Raw genomic sequence first — 27,637 nt, forward strand, 5'->3', positions numbered from 1 at the left:
TGGAAACATTCAAATTTCTACTACAGGGAAATAGTTAAGTAAATTAACTGTGTGTCTCTATATGGAATATTATATATCTTCCCAAATAATTATGAAAGTAATAAAACAATGTGTAAATTGTCCCCAAGTAATGGCAAATGAATACAGCGGAATACAAAATAATATGTGTACTGATTTAAAACAGGAGATGTGGGGAGACTGGAAAAACAACAGGAGAAATTAAGTTACTTGGTTGAAAACTATCACAATTGTGGAAGAGTTATGTTCTTCATTTGTTTTAATGCTTAATGTAATAGCATGCTAAAAGGCAGTGGAGTGCATATATCGTCGTTTTTCCACTTCAAAGAAAGTGATACAAGTAGGTGTAACCGAGTAAGGAAGGTAACTTCGTTGTGTCTTCGGTTACATGTCCGTAAGTGGACTGCACGTGTGGGGGCGGTTAGGAATGGTGTACCCCTCCAAGGCAGGGGTAAGGCAGCGTAGGGGAGGAGCACGTTGTCATGGCGTTAATTCTGGTCACGCCTCTTGCTGATGGAGTGTGAAAGCCTCTTGTAACCTACCAGGCCTTGGACTCTGTGGAATAAGGAAACTGAACTAGACTGTACTTTTAACACCGCCCCCCCCCAATCTAAAGTTCCTTCATGCTGCTTATAGCTGCATCCTCCTGGTATCCCTTTCAAAGAATTTATTTGGTTTCGAAGTATCAAAAAATCTTCCTTTAAAACTTCTCATTGTGTTTGAGCTGGCCCCATTCTTTACACCATGTAGTGGATCGGATTGTTAGAAATGTAAATGTGGTGCAGGAGTATTCTAGTTCGTTTCGATTTTGTCTGTTAAAACAAGTGTGCATTTTTTTCATAAGAGGAGTTTAACATTGTTAAGAGGTAAAAAATAAGTTGAGAACGGCATGTAGATATTTTCCCATTTTGTTAAAAGAAAAATCCTGAAGTATCTCTTCAGGTGATGCATCTCTCTTTAATCTGTTTCTTTACCTACCTACCTGCTATACCATCCACCCATTTTACATGCATAAGAGAGAAGTCTAGAAAAAGATACACCAAAGTTAGTGGTTACTGAAAAGGAATAGAGAGGGGTATGGTATACAGATGATAAATTTCTGTACATTTCTGAATTTTCACAACAAACGTAATAAAACTAGAAAGATGGCAAGGGGAAAGTAGAGGAAACAGTGAAAATTATCCTTATTAGTTTTTAGTTTGTTTTTACCATTAAGTTTTACTAAAGTGTGTATGTGTTGTCAAAAATCTCTACGCCTGATGTATTTATAGAAGGGAAACAAAGGTGGAGCTTGAGGATTAGTTAATAGCAGTCACCTGAGGAGAGTGTAGGTGAATAGAAACTAATAGAACAGTGGAACATCTTCGAGGATAGTGAAATTGTGGCTGTCTGAGGAAGAGGCAGATGGATGAACTGTGAAAGAAGAGATGGATTAGAAAACCTGTCAGAGCAGCATCAGAAATTGTGTTTGCACAGATTAGAACATAGCTTGGAAGCAGAACCAGTGTCAGGAGGCAGAGAGAAGATAGTATGGTTTAAAAGTCACTGACGAAGTGACACACAGGCTTGCGGTACTGCTAGGTTTGTAACGTGACTGGGAGGGGCTGCCGCAGGGGGTGGTGGTATAGGGTACGGTGCCGTATCCTCATTCACCTGACAGTGTGCGGCCCGAGTAGGAGCAAGTCAGGGACTAATGGCAGCATGACTGCTATTAGGGTTAGGTGATGAAGCTGCAAATACGTGCTGGCAGAGAAGGAAGAGAGGGAGGCTGGAGGTCATGGTAACACAATATAAGAGAAATGGGAGGGGCTGCCAGCTTCTTAGGGTTGGGGCTTTAATGGATAATTTTTTTTTATTTTTGGGTCACTTTCCTTATCACTTTTGGGTTTCCAGATAGTTCAACAGAAGAATGATGCTTGCCTCAGTTCTCTTTGAACAAGTGTACTACAGCTCTGCTCTGTCGGAACTGCTCCGTGACATTGGCCTTGAGAGGGAAATACAGTCCATTTTTCTTGTATGGGTGTCAAATTGGGCCGTGGATGTAATGCGCTATTGAATCAGGGTGGGACAAGTGACTTCCTCGATTTCTGTTTAGAAACTAACGTTGATCTAAATTAATCCCTTTCCTCTCTTCTACAACTCAGTTGCTCAGTTCATTTGTGTATTTCTGACATTTTCCTTTGGTAACGAATATTGGGGCTGTGTATTTTTTGAAATCATTGAAGTGGGACCAAAAAAATAATTTTAACAAGCTGTGTTGAAACCTTCTGTAGCTTGATTGACTGGAATAATCCTGCCATCATTAATAAGATGTACAAGGTATACCTTGGAGATATACCACTGAAGACAAAAGAGGTAGGTTGTTTTGGTTTATTCTCACATCATCATAAAAAGCATTTGGTTGACATGAGCTCCATATATTTGAACTTTTTCTCCTAGTTATCTTGACTTAAGCTGAATTTATCCTGGAGGAAATACTAGTTTTAAGCCATGTTGTCTGGGTGGATTAAGATTTTCTGGTAACTTAGTTTATTTGAGCTGGTCGTTTCAATTCCTGTACTTAAATAATGATGATACACTGTCTGGATTAGGGATCCACACACTTTTTCTGTCAGTTTTTTAGGCTTTGCCGGCCATGTGATTGTGAGGCAACAACCATTCAGCTCTGCCCTAACATGAAAGCAGTTGTAGGCAACACACGAAGGAGCATGGCTGTATGCCAGTATAACTTCATGGCTACTGAAATTTGAATTTCATATAATACTCACATATTCTGAAGTACTAATCTTTTGATTTTTAAAAAATCATTTGAAAACATAAGCACTATTTTTAACTCATAGGCTTTATCAAGACAGATGGTGGGCCAGATCTGGCCCATTGGCTCATTTGTTGACCTCTGGTCTAAAATCTAGGACAATAGATGGGTTCTTCTGAAGCCTCCAAGTAAGGTGTTTCTTAATAAGCTAAATTCTGTTCAGTTCACTGTGTTTAAAAGTGTTCTCAAGTTCAAATCCAGACATACAAGGATTATTTTTTTGCTTGCTTGTTTTTTAAACCATAAATAGTTGTTTTAAAAATCATACCCCCCCACATACTATTTCCAGTTAGATTAAATTGAGTGTGATGTGGCAGAAAGAACAATGAATTGGGAATTGGGAGCCTCCCCCTTGGGTTCTAGTCCTGAATGGCTGCACATAAATGTACTGGGGAGGAGAGATTTGGCTAATCACAGGGCTTTTCTTGGCCTCATATTCTTTGTGGAGAAAATGAAAGGGTTGAATTAGGTCAGTGCTTCTTAGAATGTGGTCCATGCACCCCTGTCGGGTCATAGGGAGATTTTTTTTTTTTATTGTGTTGATATTTGCACTGATGGTGCACCAACAATGGTGGGTGTAACTGCTGGGGTCCTAGCACAAACCACAACTGTGTCACTAAATAGTACTAGTAGTTACTGTGTTCTTAACTGTCAGCACTCATTGTTAAAAAAAAAAAAAAAAAGAATAAAACTCAGCTTTACTTAAGAATATTTTTGATGAGGCGCCTGGGCGGTTCAGTTGAGCAGCTGACACTTGGTTTCTGCTTGGGTCATGATCTCGGGGTCGTGGGATTAAGCCCCGTGTCAGGCTCCGTGCTCACTGTGGAGTCTGCTTCAGATTCTCTCTCCCTCTCTCACTGTGCCTCCTCCTGATGCATACTTTCTCTCTCCCTCTCTCTAAAATAAATAAATAAATCTTAAAAAAGAAAAGAATATCTTTGATGAAGCAGTAAAAATTATTTTACCTGTAGGCTGGGAAGCTGTGGATATTGAGATGGTATTTGGCAGATACGTTCTCTAAAATGAAGAAATGAGGCTTCAAGAAAAACAATTCACGTGGTTTATTGGCAGTGGTAAAAGCTGGACTTTCAAGCAAAAATTACTATTTAGGGAAACCTGTACCCATCACAATGAGCCTCACATTTTGTCAGTACCTACAGATTTTTCTGATTAGATTGGTGGTGATAATAACATGTGATTTTAAAAACTATTTTATAATGAAATGTTTGCCTAACTCATGAGCCAGTACTTTGCAAATGACCAGTGATGTTACAGAAGCATTACGAGGGTAAGGGCGCCATTCAGTGGGCAACACAGATCAGTGGAATTTAGTATAACAGAGTATACAAAAGTTCAGTGATAAGGTTTCAAATCCAAATTGTAACTAGCCTTTAAGAAACTATTAAGTTTTGCTGTAGTATCAAAGAATATATGGAATTACCCGAAAAAGCTAAAATCATCCCCACTTTTCCAAACACATATCTTTATGAAACTGGGTTTTGTTTTGTTCTTTTGGCCCCACCCAGTGCCAGTTTTTTTTTTTTTTTATGTAATTTAACTAGAACAACATACCAGAACAGATTGAAGGCAGAAGATAAAAGAATCCAACTCTCTTCTGTTAAGGTGGACAATTAAGATATTTAGAGAAAATATGAAACAGTGCCACTCAGTACAGTTTTTTGTTTGGGAAAATATAGTTAATCTTAAAAATATGTTATGAAAATGTATAATGGATTTATTATAATTTTAAATGAATATTTAAAAATTTCCCAGTTTTCATTTCTAATATAGCAAATATTGATAGGTATTTCAGTATAGCAAAAGCTCTTTGGAGTGTTCAGTAGTTTGTAAGAGTGTAAAGGAATCTTGAAAGAAAAGATTGAGAGACCAGTGATTTTATGATTTCTCATGACTGTTTTCAGTGAGTAGTAATTTTGAACTGCTGAGTTATAATTAAACATATTTTTAACAGGGAGCAGTTCTGAAACCAGAGCTGAAGAGGGACCCCGTCAGTACAAGGGTTAAGTTAAAGATTGTCCCCCATCTCCTTCGTTCTAGACAAGCTGCAGAAACGTTCCCAGCTAACATCCAGGTAATTCATTCTTTCCAGAGAAAAATGGCCTGTTTACAACTTTTATGTCTGTCTAATTACAGAAAGAACTGCATTAATGCATATTTGGGAGGTATGTTGATGTACATAACAAGTCTAATGAGATTCCATCTTTTTTTTCTATCTCAAGTTTAGCTGCAGACATGGTTAATTTTTTGTTATAGGATACATACTATATATAGTTAACACTCAACTTAAATGTATGGTGACTGTCCTTTCAAACTAGTGCTTTTCTGCGTGGCTTTTCTCCAAAAATGTTTGTCTTAGGCAAACAAGTTTCTGGTGGTCAGTTAAGTGGAAAAATTCAGTTATCAAGTGTCATCCTTAACTGAACCCCTACATGACAGCAGTGGCCAAATTCTCTTGATTCTGCTGCCTCAATATCTTCATCTCCCTCCACCTAATGCTGATGTTAATTGGGACTGTGCCTTCTCACTTTGGCCATCACAGTAATCTATCTTGTTTCCCCTCCTCTCATCTGAAAGACAGTCAGCCTATTTTCTCTGTTGCCACCAGAGTTTTTGTTGCAGTTGGAAATCCTTGTACTCTGTTAGTACAGGACACGAGTCCCTCTGCAAAAGCTCCTACCTTTTTTGCCCAAGTGGTGACCAGCTCAGCTCAGGTAGCAGATAGATTTGAGTAAAATTTTGTCATCAGTTATTTGCTGTAGATCCTAAATAAGCCTCAGGGTTTTTTCTGTTTTTCTTAAAAAGTTCTTTTTTGAATCTGTAAAATGGGTGTAATAACAGCAGCTTACTCGTAGCAAGGTTTTAAAGACTGAATGGGGTGATAGAAAATTGAGAGCACAGTGGCTAGTACTCATTCAGTTACCACGTTCCGAGTACGAGCTGACAGGTTAGCAGTTCTCTCTCTTCTGGTCTCCTGTCTCACCACCCCCTTGCCCTGTACCTTATGCTCCAACCGAAGATTGTTCCTCTTTAAAGATGCTGTTTTCATCGCTCTGTGTCTCCGCTCATGATGTTCCCTCTGCCTGCCAGAGCCCTCCCCTTTCCCCCTTCAGCCTGGTCAACATCTACTCCTGTTTCAGGATTCCCTCCAGTGCGTCACCTCCCGCTCTCGTTTTTCAGTCCCGAAGTGAGAACACTTGCCATCGTGCTCACTGTATGGAGGGCCTAGGCTTCTGTCTTAGCATCTCTCCCTCTTAAGGCTTATTTTGTTGAAGTGGCTACTTCCTCCCCCTCGATGATAAAACTTTTATTCCCCCATCTGGCACTCTAATATTTGATGACTTTAAAGTATTCTCTGTGTCTCATAAACATAAAATTATCCCAGAGTTTCCGTCATTTCTTTTTCATAATTGGTGTTTTATAATTGGTGTTCGCAAGCACTGTTTCCTGGGTAGTGTCTTGATAATTCTGGTTCAGAAATTTTGGTTGTAGTAACACTACATTACATAATAAGCAGCTGGAATTTTGTGACAAAATATTCATAGACATCCTGTAGGTGTGTACTTTATTTGTAGTTATTTATGTTTTCCAAATAAATCTGGCTAAAACTTGGTTATTCAAAGACAAACTCACTGTCCCTCACACACATCTTCTTTCTATTCCCATTTTTAATGATTGCATTACTTTTCTCCTACATAATTGGCCCTACCCCTCTCTTCTCCACCTGTCAATCATAGAAATCCTTCAAGGCATCATTCAGATGAGCCTCTTCTTTCCTGATACCAGTGGCTTTAACTAGGCACATGGTACCTCACCCTGATTTTGAACATACGAAAGTACCCAGCATAATTCTTTGCATATAATATGTGCACAGTGAATTTTATTTTTTCTGATAAAACATTAGTATTCTGATTAATTCTTTTGCTTCTTTTATCTTACCATATTATTCTGTATAATTTCGCATCATCAGATAAATTTTCTAGAAGTCTTTTCTGAATAAGGTAGCATGTGATTATATATTGTCCTGTATCATTTTTAATGTATGTACATTTTGATCCCTCAAGCAGATCGGGTGCCTTAGGAGCAATGCTTGTCTCTTCGTGTGTCTCACAGTACCTGGCTAGTGTTGGTTACCCAGCAGAGCTCGGTCCTGTTCAGTCACATGTCATTGTTAAGTAAGATCAGAATACTGCTAGTCATTTTAGAAACCAATGTGAGATTTTTTTTTCTAAGTGTAAGACTGTCCGTCCCATGGAAAGTGGGAATTTGAGGAATTTAGATTTCTTTGACATTGCTGTCTAATGTCTGAACCTTCTAGATGCTGTATAGGACTCACCTGTGTGATCTGTTGCCACCTAGGCATGACTACACCATACATGGAGCACCTGTATTCTACACTTGTAGAATAAATGCTTTAATCTTGACATTTTCCATGAAGCTTTTATTATAATTTGTTTGGAATGACTGACTACATGTAATTAAGGAACCAGAGTGGCTTTATCTGCTCATGTCCCCTGTGTGATACGGAGTGGCAGACTGAGGGCCCACTGTGAACTCTGTTGCTTTCTGGTGGTAGACCCACAAGTTTTGCAGACTGTCAAGATCAACCACTGTGTTTGTTATTCCACAGACTCCTGATTGGAGCTACTGACGGCTTCCTAAGTTGGTCAACTAAGATGATTATCTGTATTAAAAAGAACTGTGTTAATTTTGAATAACAAGGGGTAGTGCACAAGATCTGCTGTTGAATCCTAATATCTGAGAATAGCAAATTGCTGGTATTAATTGGTGTTCTTGACATTGTCCCTTTTTCATAGGTGGTGTATGATGGACTTTTTGGTACAAATACAAATTCAAAATTGAGAACATTATCCCTGCAGTTTGTGCATCACATTTGTATAACGTAAGTTTTTTTGAAATATTTGTAAGATTTCAAGCTGTTGGAGTGAGCAAATGATTCAAGTATTTCTTTCTTACCCAGAAAGAAACCATGTTTGCTCATCTTGAAAATATTTTAGGTTTTAATAGGTTATTTCAGTTGTGTCTCTAATTATTTTAAGTCATCATCTGAAAAGATACGCTAATAATGAGATTCTTAACTTGCTTTTGTGTATGTGTGCTATTTTTTTAAAGTTGTCCAGAAATCAAGATTAAGCCATTAGGTCCAATGCTTTTGAATGGCCTCACCAAGCTAATCAATGAATATAAAGAGGTAAGTGACTTGTCTTTTAAACACTGTTAACATTTTATATTTTAAAGTATTTTCTGTTATCAATCTTTCTGGTCTGCATGTTTGTTTAGTTAGTTACAGTTTGCTATTGTTCCATCATTTCTTAACATTTTTACTTGAAGTGGTGTGAATTTCAGAAATTACTGCCATCTTTTGCTTTTTTGTTTTTGGAATTAAGTGTTAAAAATACAGTACAAATTTCGAGGGGTCTTGTTGCTTCTTTAAATAACATCTTTTAAAGCAACTGCATTTTATTCTGCTTTTAGGCACTGTGCAAAAATGGAATGGAAAGCATTACATTTTATTTTATGATTTGTTTCCATATGGATGTTTATTTGGATTTGCTTATATTTAGAAATAGTGTTAATTCTTAAGGGCTGAGTTTTTTACCAATTCAAAATTATATAAAAACATGCATTCAGTAAGTTTTTGATTCCTTAAGCTAAGTGGGATGAGGGTTCTTTGGGATCCCCGTTGTCCTTGCTGTGTCACTCTTAACCATCTTCATGTAGTTCGGGTGAACTTGCTAAAGAAGGTAATATTGCAAGAACTCTAGTGAGCATTATTTTCCCAAGTCTTAACTAAACATGAATGCATGTTTGCAGCTGTAAACTAATTAACATTCTGCCGGTTGGAGTTAGAATTGAGTTGGAATCCTAGTTTTGTTCTTTGATGAGTTGCTTAAATTCTTTGGAGCTCTGTTCCTTATTAGAAAAATGAAAATAATACCTGTTCGTTGGATTATTGTGAAGATTAAATGAGATTATACACAAAAATTGTTCAGCACATCGAATGCACTTTAGTAGGTATTATTATTAGGGAAAAGCTGTTCATTCCTGTACAGTTCCTTTGGGAGCAGTGGTAGGCCTGGCTCTCCTATCTTTTACTGAATAGTGCTTGCAGGGTTTTTGAGGCCTAGGAAACCTTTCAGAGTTTTTTTAATGGCATACATAGTCTGATGCTTGGGATGGTTGGTAGAAATAAAAATGCTTTTGGGCTTTTAGGGAGAATCTGTATATTTAAAAATAAATTCAAGAGGCCAGATAAACCATAGGTCCCTAATCTCTCTACCTCCTGGAGGTACCTGCAGGGCTTCCCAACAGATGAATCTGTTAAGTGTGTCCATCAAGGTGTGGAAGAGTGAGTCCTATGTTAATTGTATAAACTTCAACTCACAGAGGTGTTCCTTTTTTCTGAGTAATCAGACTATTGGTTTTCATAAAACAATATAAAATTCTGTCTGTCTGAGGAGGGAACCTCACTCACTTGATGACTATGATCCCTTTCATTTTTTATAATGGAAGATATGAGGGGAAGCTGTTTATTATCATGCAGTGTTTTAGGTAATCGTTCCCCAGCTTACTGCAATTTTGGGGGGAGAGATGGAGGATCCTAGTCTGTGCGACCAGTGGTGAATTTTCTGATAAGTTAAGCTGTTTTCCCAGTGTGTTGAAGATGAATTTTGGTGTTTGCAGGGTACATAGTGTTGAAAATATCCTGAACTTAGCACCAGCTGAGAGAACCCTTTCATATATGATCTCTGTGTTTTCCTTTTGGAGTGAGTTGGGGATGCAAAGTTTTGTTTTGTTTTTCTTTTCAGTAGTGTGATGATTCCGGGTTTGGACCTTTTTTTGTTTGTTTGTTTTGTTAGATGCTAATATCACGTAGTTAGGCAGAGTGAGACCAGGTTTAACAAGGAGTAAAATAATGCATGTAATTGCAGCAAAAAGGTTTTGCCGTTTACTGTATTTTTTGTTTTGTCTGTTTTTTGTTCTTTTTTTTTTTTCTTAATTTCAAGGACCCTAAGCTACTGTCAATGGCATATTCAGCTGTTGGAAAACTCTCCAGGTGAGTAAACTCTTCTTCAGTGAGAGATATCCTGTTGGTAAACTAAGAAAAATTATGTGGCATTTAATAATGGATGGAGAATAAATTGGTTGTGATTTTGAAAGGAAATGTATTTAATGGCCATGGGTTGTTTAGGAATGTTTTCCTTGTAGAAGGAAAATGATGTGAGACATTCCATTTGAAGATAGATATGTTTCCATATTAAATGGTAGTCTTGAAATGAGATTTTTGAACTGGATTGTATCTTAACGGGTTACTTTTTCTTGCACCCTGGAGACATTTGATTGACCTTAAGTGTTCTTGTGGCTGCTTACCAACTAGTCTTTATAACCACAATCATCAAGGTTTAGCTCTTGACTCTCTTTTCTGATAGTGCTATATTATGATTCTGAGTGGCCCTGTTTCCAGAGGTGGATTTTTTTTCTTCTGCTTATGGTATGATTTCCTCCTTCCACTTCCTCCTGGTTTCCTCTTCCTTCCCTATATTTCAGGGAGACTGTGGCACCGTGTGGTGCTGCCAGCCGTGGCGCAAGGCCTGTACTGGCCTGTGTAGACTAGGTCTTGCTCTTCTGTCTGTGCAGGGAAAGGATCTTTGGGGCTCAGAGGAAAGCCACCCTCAGTCACCTGATACAGCACTTACATGATAGCCTTTAGTTTAAATAGCAGTTTGGTCTTAATTGTCTATTTCTCTTATGTTAAAATCAGAAATGTTAACTGAATGCATGGAATCTTATAAAGGCTCTGTCTGGGTAGTATGTAGTCTAATCATGGGTTACTTATATTAGACAGTTGAAGAACTAAGTATTTACTTTTAACAATATTTGGCTCTTTGGGGAGGTAATCTAATGATGTCGACATTATGTTTATTTATTTATTTATATATCTATTTATTTTTAAAGATTTTTTATTTATTCATGAGAGACAGAGAGAGAGAGACAGAGGGAGAAGCAGGCTCCCAGGGAGCCCGATGCGGGACTCGATCCCAGGACCCTGGGATCATGACCTGAGCCGAAGGCAGATGCTTAACCATCTGAGCCCCCCAGGCACCCTGTTGACATTATGTTTAGAGATGAAAATGCATTTTCAAGAAAATTTGTGTTCAGTTACATTTTCTTCTAACCTCATGGAAATTTACGATCGTAATAATGGTCTTGTATTCTCTTACAGTCGAATGCCCCATTTATTCACCAAGGATATAGCTCTTGTGCAGCAGCTTTTTGAAGCCCTTTGTAAGGTAGGGAAACACCCAGCAGGTTTATGCTTTCCACTTGGATGCTGACCTGGAAACCCGACGGGGAGGGAAACACTATTTTTATTATATTTATAGGAAGAGCCTGAGACTCGGCTTGCTATTCAAGAAGCATTATCTATGATGGTGGGAGCTTATAGTACTTTGGAGGGAGCACAGCGAACTCTCATGGAGGCACTTGTGGCTTCATACTTAATAAAGGTAGGTCCAACTATGTGAACTGCCATGGTTGCTGATACAGTATACATTTTTAAGAACAGAATTGGAATTGCTTTTTTTCCTTAATGATCTTGACAATTAAGAATATTTGGTTTCACTTGGACTGTGATTATTATTTTTAAAGATTTTATTTATTTGAGGGAGGGCAGAGGGAAAAGCAGACTCCCTGCTGCTGAGCAGGGAGCCTGGTGTGGGACTCGATCCCAGGACCCTGGGATCATGACCTGAGCCGAAGGCAGACACTTAACCACCTGAGCCACCCAGGCGGCCCAGGACTGTGATTTCTGATTGATTTTTAATTCTTCATGATGGGAATCTGATTTTAGGGGAGAAGGAGTGGTGATATTCTCAGAGGTTTTATGTTTAAAGCCTTTCAGGTTGGGAAACTGTTGTTGATGTCGTGTCCTCCAAGTTGGAAGTCTTTTGTCTTACTTGGTAGCTGAACACTACAGTCCTTTGGGATGGAGTTCTATAGCCAACACTGGGGGAAAAGCAGAAGGAAAGAAAGACAAATTTTATACCTTAAAATCGAGTCTGTAGGAAGTAAGCCAGTATATCATACATAGTCTTCTTCCTTCTAGTCCTCTTTATTTGGCTGTCATGGTATTTTATAGAAAATTTTGAGTATCTATATATACACATACGTATATGTAATATATAATATACAATATAAAATAATATGGACTTGCTATAGTCAGTTCTTTGTCCTCCATTTCTAGGAGTAGAAAGAGGGAGATTAGAAGAGGGAATGATGTCAAAAAGTATTGGTATGATTAATATATATTGTGTCTTACTGAAATTTGGCTGGCATATGTAATACATTGATATCAAGGGAATTACTAAAGGTTCAGAAAGATATCTGGTTTCTATTGAAATATGATAGGATTATTATGTACACTCAAAAACAGTACTGTATATCGAGTTCCACTGTTGGATGCTCTTGTACATGGTTCATAGTCCTATATTGTGGACAAAGAAGTGTGGGCTTATTTGGAAGCTCATTAGAATAGAACACTTAAATCTTTCCCTAGGTAATCGTACAAGGATATATGATGCTTGTATAATGCATGTGGGTTCTGGTTATACACATGCAGATCAAATCATGTAGCAGTGTTACTAAACCGAAGCTAGTTGGTGTTCTTTTCTCAGACTACATTTAAAGCAACCAGACTCTAGGCCAAATCATATGAACTAGTCCTTAATATCACTGCTCTTTATTGTAGCTCAAGGAATGCTTAAAAGAACAAGAATACCTGAATGAATAGGACAGTATCTGTTTCTTAATATCACTCTCATCTCACTATGTTAGGTTTGTGACTAGGAGAATGACCTGGGGGGAAGGTACATGAGAATAAGGCTTTTCAGAATAAAGGTTCTTCAACTGCTTCTTTCATTGAACTTTGTATTCGTAGATTAGTTTATTATTCTGTTTAGGTGAATTGAATATATTCATGTAGTTGAAACTCCTTCGGAGTCAGTTTTAACTAAAGCTAATCTGAAAAACTTGGAGACGAATTTGCTTCAAATTTATAGAGATTCCAGGTAACCTCTGTTTGTGTTCCCTGCCAAATATCTTAATTTCGGGGCGCCTGGGTGGCTCAGTTCGTTGAGCAACTGCCTTCGGCTCAGGTCATGATCCTGGAGTCTCGGGATTGAGTCCCGCATCGGGCTCCCTGATGTCAGCGGGGAGTCTGCTTCTCCCTCTGACCCTCCCTCCTCTTATGCTCCCTCTATCTCATTCTCTCTCTCAAATAAATAAATAAAATCTTTAAAAAACAAAACAAAACAAATATCTTAATTTCATTCATGTGACTGACAGTTTGAGGGTTGGGGAAGCAGAGATGACGGCGAGAAACCTGTTCACAGTGACCGTGGTCCCAAAGTTGGGTGGAGGATGTGCGTGTACAGGGACATCCTCTGGCTATGGTCTTTGTGGGTCTTCCTGCTTTATTTGGAGGGTCCTTATTTAGCTCATAAAAGTACTTTTTAAGTGATGCCGCTGTCCAAAAGACTTTTAAACAACTTGATTAAAGATTTTCAACAAATGATTTGTCTTCATTTTATTTACTTAGGCATACTTATTAAAATAACTTCATTTTTGATTTTTTACAATTAAGATGACTTATTTTGACTGGAATGAGCTGTTGGTAATTGGATTCTTCTTTCTTCTTCTTTTTTTAAAATCTGTATGTGTTTGTGTGTGCGTGTATTTATGTGTTAAATAGCCTGAAGTTCAAGTTCGACAGGTGGCTGTGAAATTTGCTAGCACGGTGTTTCCCTCAGATCATATACCTTCCAGATATTTGCTCTTACTAGCTGCAGGAGATCCGTAAGTTTCAAAAGGTGTTAATTTGAATTTGGGTTCATTTTAAATTATTTGAAAATTACTAAAATTTATTTTGTTTTCAGTGTGGCTCTATGGAATTTGGAAGCAGTTTATTAAAGAGTTAAAAATATGGCCCTTGATATGATACCTTTAGTTATACCCTATATTCTTTTTTTTCTGTGGGTAAACTTAAAAGATGCAAGCCACGTAACTCTTCAAATCTCAAGAAATTTCCAAAAAGAAGTAGTTTCTTACAATGTATTTTATGACTCTTTGCTTAGATAGCTAAGAATATATTTAAGACATTTTCTCAGATCCCCCGAAATGGCTGTTCTTAATCATCACATGATCATTCTATCATTATTGCAATTTATTTTTTATTCCTATTTGTCTTTCTGTAAGACGGGAAGAAGTTCATGGAGAAGCACAGCGTGTATTAAGGTGTCTTCCTGGTAGAAACAGAAAAGAAAGTGCTTCTAAGCAGATGCCTTCTTTCCCGGAAATGGTGTATTATATTCACGAAAAGGTATGGCATTTAACTTCAGATAGTTAGTTTGGGTCATATAATGAATCATGAAAATAAACATGTATTTTTTTAGGTGACACATTTAAAATGTTATCACTAAATGTTGAATAGTAGTAAGGTTTCTAACAGTGTTAATATTTACAAGGAGAGGACGAAAATACAAAATGAGAAAAATGTTAATTCTCAAAATTGATCTGTTTTGCCCCAATCTGAATTACTTAAATTCCTTTTATGCTTGTCAACATTTTGGCTGGGTTTAAAAATTTTCTCCTTGGTATGACATGCTTAAAAATACCTTTTTTTTTTTTTTGTATTTTTAAGGATATTATTTAGAAACCATAAATTTAAGAATGCTTCAGGGAACAGTTCAGATTTTTTCCATTGTGATCATAAGGGAACGTCACGTCTGCTTTTGCAAGCCTCGTGTGTGTGTGTGTGTGTGTGTGTGTGTGTGTGGTTCTCTCTGCTGGTGGATCAGACAGAGTACTGGCTGTTGTGACCCCCAGTCCTGACCCTGTCCCACTTTTTACGTCAGGGTTCCTTTGAGTAGGCTGGTGGTCCTGGCTTTTTATTTAGATAGACATCTTAAGGGAGTTGGAGGCCAGGACTAAGTAGCCATGATTTTTTTCTCTGAGGCACAGTCATATTTGTGGTGAGAAGATGCTTTTGTGCTCATCTTTTCCTCCTGCCTCCGTTTGTAATGAAAGTAACTGGCCTGCAGTGGCCTGAGGTGACTGTTCGTAGATGCCTGGAGCAGGTTTCTTCTTCTTTTCTTTCTTTCTTTTCTTTTTTTTTTTAAGATTTATTTATTTATTTGAGAGAGAGCGCGCGTGCACGCATGTGAGGGGCAAGGGCAGAGGGAGAGGAGGAGAGAGAATCTCAAGCAGACTCCCCGCTGAGCATAGAGCCTGACACAGGGCTCAGTTTTGCGACCCAGAGATCATGACCTGAGCCGAAACCAAGTCAGATGCTCAACTGACTGAACCACCCAGGTGCCCTGAGCAGGTTTATTCTTTTTAAATAAGCCAGTAAAAACAGGAAGAAGAAAAGACACCACACCTATCATTTAGGGTTTGAGGGACATGTGCAAATCAGCATGATTGATGGAAAAATGCTTTGATTAGAAAAAAACAGTAGCAAACAATAATGTAGTTAGAGATACAGTTATTTTTGAATTGAGGAAGGGCACACGTGCTCCATGTTTTAGTAATTGTGTTTGTTTTTGGCTTATTTTTATTAGGCTTCCCATCGAATGAAAACTCCAGCTAAGTACATGACTGGGACCACTGTCCTTCCATTTAACCCAGCAGCCTTTGGAGAGGTAGGACTTTGACCTATTTCCATTTTGCTCTCTCTAAACGTTCTAAAAGATAATGTCACACCCAAAGAGATGTCTGAAATTTTTTGTGTTTTAGATAAAGCCATATGGTGATGTCATTGTCCTTCACCAGATTGTTTATTAGAAAAACAGTGTTGAGTAATTGGTATTATTTCAATTCGTAGTGGAGTCTGTAAATATATTTATCTCAGTGAGATTGTGGAAGAATTGGGTGCTCTGCATTGATTACTATTGTGATTTTACAGCAAAATTAGATTTGAATTTTAAAGCCAGGGCTATGTTGAGGTTCTTTGGATTATCTGTTGTTTAGGTCATTGATTTGCATTAATTAAATGACAAGAGGTAATCTTGTTCAGAGTAAGATACCCACAGTGGAATTGCTGCCTATTTTAGCTGTCAAGGAAAGAACTTCAGGAGGACTCCTGGGTGGCCAGTTTATATCAGAAGGTTTTATGGTGGTGCGTCTACTCTTATGATTTGAACCCATTTTCTCAAATTCTTATGTTGGTGGAGATTAAATACAACTGGAGTTCCACAGGAATAGATGATTTGCCCCAGGTTTCTGCTCACTCTCCCCTCTCCCACCAGCTTTCAAAAATAACAATTTTTTATTGTAAGTGTTTAGACTATTTTTTTAATCTTTAAAAAGATTTATTTATTTATTAGAGCGAGAGCGCGAGCATGCGAGTGGGGGAGGCACAGAGGGAGAGAATCTCAAGCAGACTCCCCGCTGAGCGTGGAGCCAGTCACGGGGCTGTCTCGCGACCCATGAGATCACGACCTGAGCTGAAATCACAAGTCGGAGGCTTTAACTGGCTGAACCACCCAGGCGCCCCTGTAATTGTTTAGACTTTAAAAAGTTGAGTTTGCATTTTAATTCCATTAAACTCCACTAAAAACACTCTGGATTTGTAAAAGCTTGTTATGTAAATTGTGCTCCATTATGGTAATTTCAGTTAACGTACTGAGTCATTTGTGCTCCATTATGGTAATTTCAGTTAACGTACTGAGTCATGTTTTCCAGCTTTCGTGAGGATTGTTGAATAGCTTTATGAAGGCGGCGGGGGGAGGGGGGAATGAAAATGGGAAACTCATTTTGAAGAGCACCCTCCCATACTAATTTCTTGAGGAGCTTGTCTGGTATTCTTCTTCCTTCTGCTTTTAGATAGTCCTGTACTTGCGCATGTGCCTAGCGCACAGTGCGGGAGTGGTGCCCACCTCCCAGAGTTTGGCTGATATGCAGGACCACGCCCCAGCCATTGGACGCTACATAAGGACCTTGCTGTCAGGCGGCCAGGCGACATCCTCATCATCTTCTTCCAAGAGTGGAGAAACCCACCCTGTTCAGATCTACATTGGCCTACTTCAGCAGCTGTTGGCAGGTGTTGGAGGTAGGAGGTCGTGCTGCTGAGGACGGACATTAAGGCACTTAAGCAGAAATCTCATTTTAAACTCAGCTGAGAATTTATAGCAAAATTATTTTCTTCCTTCACTACTGTAACTGAACATGAGTCTTTGTTTCTTTTCTAAACTTACTTGATTCATTCTTTTTTTTTTTTTTTTTAAAGATTTTATTTATTTATTTGACAGAGAGCGAGAGCAGGAACACAAGCAGGGGGAGTGGGAGAGGGAGAAGCAGGCTTCCTGCCGAGCAGGAAGCCTGATGTGGGACTCCATCCCAGGACCCTGGGATCATGACCTGAGCAGAAGGCAGACGCTTAACGACTGAGCCACGCAGGCGCCCCTTGATTCATTCTTGATACACTCTTACTCTTCTCGGAAAGAAATGCTAACAATAGATAATGTTTTTACTTTGGAAGTGGGTGTGAAGAACAGGGCATTTTTTTATAGATACGTAGTCTATAAATTTGCTATTTTGGATCACATACTGTATTTAAATTGCTTTTTGTTTTGTAGAACTGGGGAATGCTTCGGAAAGCAGTAGCCTTATACTTTATTTATTTAAAGATTTTTTAAATTTATTTGTCAGAGACAGAGGGAGAGAGCACAAGCAGGGGGAGCTGCAGGGAGAGGGAGAAGCAGGCTCCCTGCCAAGCTAGGAACCTGATGTGGGGCTCGATCCCAGGACCCTGGGATCATGATCTGAGCTGAAGGCAGACACTTAACTGACTGAGCCACCCAGGTGTCCCAGTAGCCTTATACTTTATTATTTTTTTAAGATTTTATTTATTTATTTGAGAGAGAGAATGAGAGAGAGAGAGAGAGAGCACGAGAGGGGGGAGGGTCAGAGGGAGAAGCAGACTCCCCGCTGAGCAGGGAGCCCGATGTGGGACTCGATCCCGGGACTCCAGGATCATGACCTGAGCTGAAGGCAGTTACTTAACCAACTGAGCCACCCAGGCGCCCCCAGTAGCCTTATACTTTAAAGGAATTTAGTGAGCCCTGTGTGTTTATCACTTTTCTTGAAGCTAAAATGGTTTTGAATTCTTTCTTATTTAGGTTTGCCAGTCATGTACTGTTTATTGGAAGCTGTCTCCGTGTATCCAGAAAAACTGGCTACCAAATTTGTAGACAAAACAGAATGGATAAAGGTACATCCTATGCATGTATATTTCTCTTCGAGTCTGCATATTTTACACTTTAGTCTTATAATTTCGTCTTCCTACTAGTGTTCCTATAACCTTTTCTGCCTTTGGGTTGTTTTGAAAACTCTTATCAAACAGTTCCTGGGAAGCATGTAGGTGGTCAGTGTATCAGTGTATCTCAACAATCCATCTAGGTGAGAGTGAGAGAAGAATTGAGAATCATATAAGTAAAAAAAAATATATGTATTTTCTGTTTCAAAAGTTAAAATAGATTTGTGTAGCTTAAATAAAAGATGGGTAAAATATCTCCTTTCTGTAACTCTCTCCCACCTACCCACATCTCCCAACTTCCTGCCCCTTCCTCTCTCACCTGACATATGTAGGTCATCACTTATTTCTATATGGTGCACTTTCTAGAGTTTATTTATGCATATACAAATAAAAATAAGCATTTTTAATTTTTCTTCCTTCTTTTACACAAAAGGTACATGGTTTCCACAGTTTTGTTTCAAGTGTTTATTTAAATTCTAGTTAGTTAACATATAGTATAATTTTATTATTAAGTTATTTAACTTCTCACACTGTTTTGTGCCTTACCTCTTTCACTTAACATTAGAATGTAGAGGTATTCTGTAGAAATAGAGAGGGAATGTCCTCTTTAACAGCTTCATTTTTTCCATTGTATGACTATGCCGTGATTTATTCTAGAACCTCACTGATAGTCATTTTGGTTGCTTCCACTCTGCTGCAATGAACAGTCCATCATTTTGAATATAAGGAAGTCTGTTTTTTAGATGGATTCCCCAGAAGTGGAATTGAGGACATAGACTTTTGCAGTTCTGACTGATAGTCCACATCCTCTGGTACTAATTTACACTCCCACCAGCCACGTAGGAGAGTGTTCCTGTCTCATGGTAACACCAAAAGCATTGCCAGGTTTAGCGAATAAAAATATAAGATTCTCGGGGCGCCTGAGTGGCTCAGTCGTTAAGCGTCTGCCTTCGGCTCAGGTCATGATCCCAGGGTCCTGGGATCGAGCCCCGCATCGACTCCCTGCTCAGCGGGAAGCCTACTTCTCCCTCTCCCGCTCCCCCTGCTTGTGTTCCCCTCTCTTTCTCTGTATCTCTCTCTGTCAAATAAATAAATAAAAATCTTAAAAAAAAAAACCACAAGATTCTCAGTTAAATTTGAATTTCACATAAACAATGAAAAGTTCTTTTTAGTACAGGTATGGCTCATACAGTTTCATATACCTCTTGGGCTGTGTATAATGCAGTTCTTTTGGGAAATTGGAGCTTGAATTATGGTAAAATTTGCAGGTTATCTCAGGGTGAAAGCATGAATATAATATACCAAGAAGTGTAAGTTTTGTGCTTTTCTGGAAAGACTGGCCTCATGAAATGGCTTCAAATTTAAAAAGGATTTTTTATTCCTTGTGAATATTTGCTGATTGTAAAATGATCGTACAGTTTTTGACTTTTGATCATGTAGATCAGGGGTCATCAAACTATGGTCCATGTACCAAATCTGCCTTGCCTCCTGTTCTTGTTTGGCCTGCAAGCTAAGAGTGGTTTTCATGTTCTTAAATGGTTGAAAAAAAATCAAAAGATGAGTAGTATTTTCTGACATGAGAATTATAGTGTCCATAAAGTTTTATTGGAACACAGATAGCCCCTTCATTTCTCCATTGTCTGCGGCTACTCTTGCCCTACAGTGGAAGAATAGAGTTGTTGCTGCATAGACCAGGTGGCCTACAAAGCCTTGTTCGCCCTTTACAGAAAGCATTTGTTGACCTCTGTTTCAGATCATCTGTGTATTTTGTCTGTTTTATGTTTGTTTTTTTGATGAAAATGCACAGAAGATTTTGGTATATAATTCAGATTTTATTTTGACGTAGCTTATTGTGTTATTTTCTTACCTATACCAATAGATTGAACAATATAATGTATCATTTATTCTTTCAATTTTAAATGTCAAATGTTGTCAGTAGGAAGATGATTGTATATCACGTATATATTTGTTTTTCTATACCACTCAGAGTCTGATGAATAGCAGTAAAGAAGAGATGCGTGAACTGGCGGCATTGTTTTATTCTGTGGTGGTATCTACAGTGTCGGGGAATGAGTTGAAGTCAATGATAGAACAGCTTATAAAGACCACAAAAGACAATCATGTATGTTATATCAGTTTTGTCTTTGTTCTTTTTTGTGGGAGATGGGAGAGCTTTCTAAAAGCATCTGATACGTTTTTAGTTTTTGTATTCTCATTTCTAAAAGGAACTTTTATGATGGTGAAGAATAATTGAGATAGGTAATACATTGATTCATTCAGTCCATTCAACAACTGTGAGTGCCTTGTGTCTAATCGGCGCTGTTTTAGGTGCTAGGAATACAGTGGGGAGTGATTACACGAGGATCCCTCGTACTACCAGGTGCTCGGACATCTTAGTTCCTTTTTCTTTCCCCATCTAGAGCCACCTGTCGTCAAGCCTGTTCTATTAGGAAACACGTGCTTTTGAATAATCAAACCTCTACTTTGTGTTTAGAGGTTTTAGCAATTAGAAATCGTGTCTGCTCATTGTATTTTGTTGGCAGTAGGGCAGAAGGGAGAAATTATGCTTGAAAATTAATGGTAGTGTAGTTACGTGAGTGCTCCAAGCTAGAAGAAAGTTTGGGTGCTACAGGGAGCCTGCAGGAGAGTCACTTCACCCAGACTTGGAGTGGGTGTGGGGTTAGGGAATTACTCGAAGTGAATCAAGACTCAGCTTACCTTCTCAGAATTCTTGAGTGTTGGAAACTCCAGGTTCGTTAGCATTCAGTAGAACTTCAGATGATCACTTTGTTCTCTGGCCTTACATTTTATTGGAGAGATGACTCTCCTAAGCATACTGTTATTTCCGTGCATTCTTGCATGTGAGAGAGAGTGACAAGAGCTGTTGTGTGGTTCAGAGCCCAGAGATACAGCACGGATCCTTGCTTGCGTTGGGATTCACGGTAGGAAGATACTTGGCCAAAAAGAAAATGAGAATGGCAGAGCAGCAGGACCTGGAGACAGATGCCGACTTCCTGCCGGAACAAGAGGAACTCATTCAGAGTGCCACGGAAACAATAGGTACTTGACTCACTTGTGCTGACTTGAGTTGGGTTCAAATTTATTACAGCATCTTAATTTCTTTTTACAGCATTGCACCTTAAAAGCACAAGTCTTTTCACAAAACCTTGCTTGATGGTGGATAAGTTCTGTGCTTTTAATAACAATGAAAGTACTTTAATTTTTCTGTACGTTTCTTCCTATGTGTTTCTGTATGACAGAGATGGTTGTGTTACAGGGAAAAACCTTAAACATTTATAAGCGGACAGTGCTGTCTGCCTTGTTCCCGTGTTGTTTCATTACTGACTGAATGTTCACAAATTACTAATTAGAAGAAAATGTGGACTTTGATTTTGTTTTGCCGTCTCTGAGACAGTCTTGAGTCCCTTGCTGCTTGCCCCGGACCCCAAGAGCAGTAGTGTCTTCTTCTCAGTCTTGGCTCATGTGCTTCCAGGCTCGTTTTTGGACAGTACGTCGCCCCTCCTGGCCATTGCTGCCTGCACAGCCCTCGGTGAAATCGGCAGGAACGGTCCGCTCCCAATCCCCAGTGAGGGATCTGGCTTCACCAAATCACATCTTGTAGAAAGCTTGCTGAATAGAATACCCTCCAGTAAAGAAACAAATAAGGCAAGTCTCTCCTTTTTTCCCCTTCTTCTGAAATTCTTTCTATTCATAGATACATAAGTGAGCAAAAACGCAGTTGCAATGAGGATAGATGACAGTGCAGTTGGAGGAAGGATTTAATGTAAAAAAAGAATGATAAAGTCTAGTGACTATTTAGTTTTGAGTTAGGGGTAATCTGTGTATGACCTCTGTGCATGCACCGTTTGGCCCAGTTGTTCCGATATAGACCCATAACTGTTAGGATTTGGGTAAAGAACTAGCTGCACAGGTAATTCTTTTGTCATGCGAAAGTGGGTAATAAAGTGTTAAATAGTTGTTACCACTTCTGTAGTTTTAGACCAAATCTAAATCTTAACCTCTGACAGCAAAAATGGTTTTAAGAAGTCTGGATGTTAGGAAGCAGTGTGAGTAATGTCTGAGGAGAAGGACATTTATCATTTTTAGTTTTAGATAAACACTTTCATAAACTTTAAAACATTTGTGATCAGAGGACCTCAGTGTTGAAATATAACATGATTTAATGAGCAGATAAATCAGTTTACTACCAATTTAATGAACAATCTTATTCTTGGTCTAGGTACCATTTAAAACTTCCTGAGACTATCACAGTGTAGTTTTTGTTAGCTATTATTAACTAATTAGTGCTCACCAACCATTGTTGAACACTTGTAATGTGCCAGGAGTATGCTAAGGGCTTCATATATGTTAATTAATGGAACTCTTCAGAAGGTCTACTGAAGTAGGTACACTTGTCATCTCTCCTTTCCCATATGAAGAAATGGAGTCACAGAGAGTGCAGTAACTTGCCTAGGGTCACATACCTGTAAAGGCTGCTAAAATGGTTAAGCTGTGATTTGACCTTAGGTCCTTTGGGCCCAGAATCTACATTTATAAACAGTGTGACGGTGACGGATAATAAATCTTGTTAAAGGCTTTCTTCTTCTTTTGCAGCCATGGCCCCTTAATGAACTCAGTTTTATGTCTTTCTACCTCCAATGTCTTATACACATAATTCTGTGAAATTGTGGATACTTTAAAAAAAAACTTGCATGCATAAGTGCTTTAGACAGACTGCCCTCCCTGTCATCTCATTTTGGAAACACTGTTCTGGGTTATAAAGCTGTTACGTACTTTTTTTTTTTTTTTAAAGCAAAATTCTCTGGTTTTCTAGATGAAAGAACGAGCAATCCAAACACTGGGATATTTTCCAGTTGGGGATGGAGATTTTCCTCACCAGAAACTCCTCTTGCAAGGTCTGATGGATTCTGTGGAGGTATTTATATTGCTCTCTGATTGTTAAGTTAATCAAACAAAAGGCGTGGAATTTTGCATGCTGTGAGATTTTATTTTATTCTTTTTTTTAAATTTTTTCATCTGTTTTAGAGAGGGAGAAAGAGAGAGTATGGGGGGATGGCGAGGGGCAGAGGGGGAGAGAGAGAGAGAGAGGGAGAAGCAGACTCCCCGCTGAGCAGGGAGCCCGACGTGGGGCTCAATCCCAGGACCCTGGGATCATGACCTGAGCTTAACTTGACTGAGCCACCCAGGCACCCTGGCATGCTGTGAGATTTTAAATTAAACCTTTATTCATTTATTCACCAAGTACTTACTGAGTACCAGCCTTGGGCTTACCACTTTGGTGGGCATAGCATTGAGTAAATCACCTACATGGAAAAGTACTTTCCTCTTCGTTTTTGAGTAAAGCCCGGTGCAGTGTGGGTAGAAGGGGTGGCTCACCCAATCAGCTACATGTGGGAAGTGGGTGCTGGTATTCCAGTTGCTCTTGAGGCAGGTGGCCAAGCTTCTGTCATCTGGATAAATTTCTAATGTAGTTGGGAAGACCTGCAAGCAGGCAGTTGCTAGTGCCATGTCGTAAGTCTTAACATGGCCTGATACGGCCCCTCATCTAGGCTTGGTTCTCGTTACTTGCTCCCATTTTTGTACACCAGCCTCTTTGTCTTCTTTGCCCTGAGCTTTTGAAAGACGAATACTTCCTTTTTTGGGTTGCTGCTGAACTAGAGTAGATTCCTTAGATACTGGGCTCTCCTGACTCTCCATACTTTTTCTTCATAGCATTTATCACAGTTTCTAATTTTCCACTAGACTGAAGGCATAGTCTTTCCTGATCCCCATTATGAAATAGGTGCCTTGCAGTGTGATTAGAAGTAGTAGGACCTTAGTAAATGTGGGAAGAGTAACTGAACGAAGAGATGTTTGCATGTCAGGGAGTAGACTCACAAGGGGGAGTGTGAGTACTTCTGTCTGGAGACTTGGTGCAGGTTTTTGGAGGCAAGGTTGCTGCTGGGCCTGGAAGGATGGGCGGGAGGCAGGAAGCAGGTTGGAATTGAGGACTAAGGCCAGTGAGTGACAGAGCCAGTGTTAGGATCCAGGTCTCTGGAAGCATAATCCAATATTTTTAATGTGAATTGTTTGAGAATGAATTATACCTACATCCAGTTCTCCCTTGTGTCATTGACATTGTAACCGCTTGGGGAAAAGCTTATAGTGTCTGCTTTCTTATTTCTTTTTAAATTAATTAATTATCTTTATAAAGAGAGAGCACGCATGTGTGTGCACATGATGAGGGACAGAGAGAGGGAGAGAGAATCTTAAGCAGGCTCCATGCTCAGCACGGAGCCTGACTTGGGACTCCATCTCATGACCCTGAGATCATGACCTGAGCCAAAGTCAAGTCGGATGTTTAACTGACTGAGCCACCCAGGGCCCCAAAACTTTATTTATTTAAATAAAACTAGAAGAAATCCATCTCTGTCATAAATTTTTAAAGAAGAAAAAAGGAAAACATTTGAAAACAGGCACGTAAAATGAATCCTTACTGTAGGATCCTGTGTTTACATACCTTTTTTCTCTGTTTAGAATTTCCAAAGAATTTTTTGGCCAGGGAAGCTGTGGAGCTGAAGCCCTGAAATTCTTTTTCCTCAGAGTAGGAAGCATCTGGCATCAGAACTTGACACCTCATTTGAGATGAGAGCATAGTTGATTGAGCTTAGGAATGGCTGGCTACACTGTGGGTCTGTGCTTGGTAGAGTTCTCTCAAAGGTCACTATTCCCATGCTCCTTGTGGGAACTCTCTGTTCTTCATTCTCTTCTTAGTCCCCAAATTCTTAGTTGTTTTCCAGTTTATAGTAAACAGAGAAAAAAACCAAAGGGAACTAAGGTCCAATTCCATGTTGAGTGCTACATGCTTGTGAAACGTGTCAAAAATTTATTTTTAAGATTTTATTTATGGGGCGCCTGGGTGGCTCAGTCATTAAGCGTCTGCCTTCAGCTCAGGTCATGATCCCAGGGTCCTGGGATCGAGCCCCGCATCAGGCTTCCTGCTCAGCAGGAAGCCTGCTTCTCCCTCTCCCACTCCCCCTGCTTGTGTTCCCTCTCTTGCTGTGTCTCTCTCTATCAAATAAACAAGTAAAATCTTTAAAGAGAAAAAAGATTTTATTTGAGAAAGAGAGCAAGCATGTGTGCACAAGTGGGGGTGAGGGGTAGAGGGGGAAGGAGGCTCCCCACTGAGCAAGGAGCCCAACACGGGGCTCAATTCCAGGACCCTGAGATCATGACGAGCTGGAGTCAGACACTTAACTGACTGAGCCACCCAGGTGCCCCAATGTGTCAAAATTTTCTAAACCAAATTAAAAAAAATTTGAGGGGTACCCGGGCAGCTCAGTCAGTTAAGCATCTGACTCTTGATTTTGGTTCAGGTCATGTTCTGAGGGTCATGAGATCGAGCCCCCGTGTCGGGCTCTGTGCTGGGTGTGAAGCCTATTTAAGATTCTCCAAAAAAAAATAACAACAAACAAACAAGATTCTCTTTCTCCTTCTCCCTCTGCCCCTTCCCCCTGCTCGCTTGCACATGCTCACTCGCTCTTGAAAATTCTTTTTTAAAAATTTGAGTATATACTATATAGAATTTTCTTAATGTTTGGTTTTTGAAACAATTTCAACCTTACAGTGCAGTTGTAAGACTAGCATGAAGAACTGTTCTTGTCTGGATTATTAACTTGCTAGTGAAGCTAGCTAGCTCTTCATGGATCTCTGTCCTTTTATACTGTTTTATCCAGATACACCAAATTTTACCATTTTACTGCATTCTCTCTTTTATCGGAACCACTGGAGAGTAGTTTGCGGACACCATGTAATTTAACAGTGCCCAGAGGAAGTATTAATAAGTTAGAATGGCTGCTATGTACTGTGCTGTTACTGCACACCAGGTGTCCCCTAGAAACTTTATGTACATTACCCTCGTTTCCTCCTTACGAGCTGGGTGATGGTTACACCTGCGTTACAAACGAAGTTGAGGCTCAGTTTAAATAAGTGTATGTAGCCGGTGAGACACAGATAAGAATTTGCCCCGAGATCTGCATGGCTTCAGTCTGTACCCTTTTCCTCCAGAGATTAAAAATCCCTGCTTAGTGGTTCTCTGCCAAGGGTGAGGAGGGCAACGTGGGGTTGGGAAAAGATCTTCAGAGCATTCTTAACGTTCTCCATTCCCTCCCTTCCCCTCCGAGCCACCAGCTTAGGTGAGAGCAATCCAGGCAAAAGAGTGGAAACAGAGCATGTTGACAGACAAGATCTGAAACCGCTTTTTGTGGAAGTGGATGTTGTGGGGAAATGTTCTCAGTGATTCATGGCTTTCGTTTGCATGATTGCAGGCCAAGCAGATAGAACTGCAGTTCACTATTGGCGAAGCCCTCACCAGTGCTGCTGTGGGAACGAGCTCCGTGGCTGCCCGGGACGCCTGGCTGGTGACGGAGGAGGAATATACTCCCCCTGCTGGTACCTCATACTCAGCTAAGCCTTTCGTAATCCTCAAATAACCCTTTCTGGTCTTGTTACCACATTTGAAGCAAAAGAAAAAATTTATGCGTTCCATTTTAACTCTTTTTCAGGTATTTATATATGTCTTATCAGTTTGGTTCAGTCAAAAATAGTTGGCTAAAGGAGAGTGAACACAACAAAATGAATGAGATCTTTTTTAGTTCTTTGGGAAACAAGGAGTTAGCTATGTATTACCTTCAAACTTGTGCTTTTTCTGGAGGATTGGTGTATTTAGCCATTTTCGGAAGTCGAGGCATAGTTACGTTTCCAAGTTACCTGTCCCTTAATCCTTATCACGTAATGAAGCCTCAGGGTCTTCTGCTCATGTACCACATACCTCTGCACTGAAGGTGCACTGGCTTTTAGTGCCTACATGATGAGGGAGTGCGTACTTTCTGACTACATGTCATAGATACCATGGTTTCATATGTCTTGTGGTTCTGAAATGGATGATTATCAGTTCCTTCAGCAGCCTAAACACCTTAATCGTGTAGACTTGAATATGTTCTAGGATTGTTGTATTGAGTAAATATTGAGTAAAATTTAATTTTTCAGGATACTCTTTTCATTTGTTTTAATTGATTTTATCATTCCTTTCTTTCTCCCCAGGAGCCAAAGTGAATGATGTGGTCCCCTGGGTATTGGATGTGATTTTAAATAAACATATCGTCAGCCCCAACCCACACATGAGGCAAGCGGCCTGCATCTGGCTCCTTTCCCTTGTGAGGAAGCTAAGTACTCATAAAGAAGTGAAGGTAAGCCATTCTAGAAATGTGTTCAGCACTGTTGGAAACCATCTTTGAAATATTTATAATTAAAAGGTGATAGGAAGGAAAGTGTATGAAAGTGAGGGCCAGTGCTGATAGTGAGGGTCATTAGCCAATAACATATTTTGAAAGAAGCTGTGAATGAAGGTTGGCAGCCTCATGTACAGTGGCTGGAAGATGATTCTAAACTTG

At 39.4% G+C, this 27,637-nt stretch overlaps 1 protein-coding gene across 7 annotated transcripts in view; it reads left to right on the forward strand.

Annotated features, from left to right (window-relative positions):
• The window catches only part of ECPAS (Ecm29 proteasome adaptor and scaffold), a 99,846-nt gene that overhangs the window by 43,079 nt on the left and 29,130 nt on the right, over window positions 1–27,637 (forward strand). For all 7 annotated transcript variants that reach the window (XM_027614864.2, XM_027614862.2, XM_027614861.2 and 4 more), the window contains 18 exons: window positions 2,292–2,373; window positions 4,806–4,925; window positions 7,669–7,754; window positions 7,985–8,063; window positions 9,880–9,929; window positions 11,097–11,163; window positions 11,257–11,379; window positions 13,623–13,726; window positions 14,126–14,249; window positions 15,490–15,570; window positions 16,754–16,979; window positions 18,049–18,140; window positions 20,173–20,307; window positions 21,083–21,245; window positions 21,679–21,851; window positions 23,020–23,121; window positions 26,513–26,636; window positions 27,288–27,433. In XM_027614864.2, the coding sequence (XP_027470665.1) occupies window positions 2,292–2,373; window positions 4,806–4,925; window positions 7,669–7,754; window positions 7,985–8,063; window positions 9,880–9,929; window positions 11,097–11,163; window positions 11,257–11,379; window positions 13,623–13,726; window positions 14,126–14,249; window positions 15,490–15,570; window positions 16,754–16,979; window positions 18,049–18,140; window positions 20,173–20,307; window positions 21,083–21,245; window positions 21,679–21,851; window positions 23,020–23,121; window positions 26,513–26,636; window positions 27,288–27,433 (2,077 nt within the window). The remainder of the gene's footprint in view (window positions 1–2,291; window positions 2,374–4,805; window positions 4,926–7,668; window positions 7,755–7,984; window positions 8,064–9,879; window positions 9,930–11,096; window positions 11,164–11,256; window positions 11,380–13,622; window positions 13,727–14,125; window positions 14,250–15,489; window positions 15,571–16,753; window positions 16,980–18,048; window positions 18,141–20,172; window positions 20,308–21,082; window positions 21,246–21,678; window positions 21,852–23,019; window positions 23,122–26,512; window positions 26,637–27,287; window positions 27,434–27,637) is intronic.

This window comes from Zalophus californianus, chromosome 13 (genome assembly GCF_009762305.2).
Source record: "Zalophus californianus isolate mZalCal1 chromosome 13, mZalCal1.pri.v2, whole genome shotgun sequence".
NCBI lineage: Eukaryota > Metazoa > Chordata > Mammalia > Carnivora > Otariidae > Zalophus > Zalophus californianus.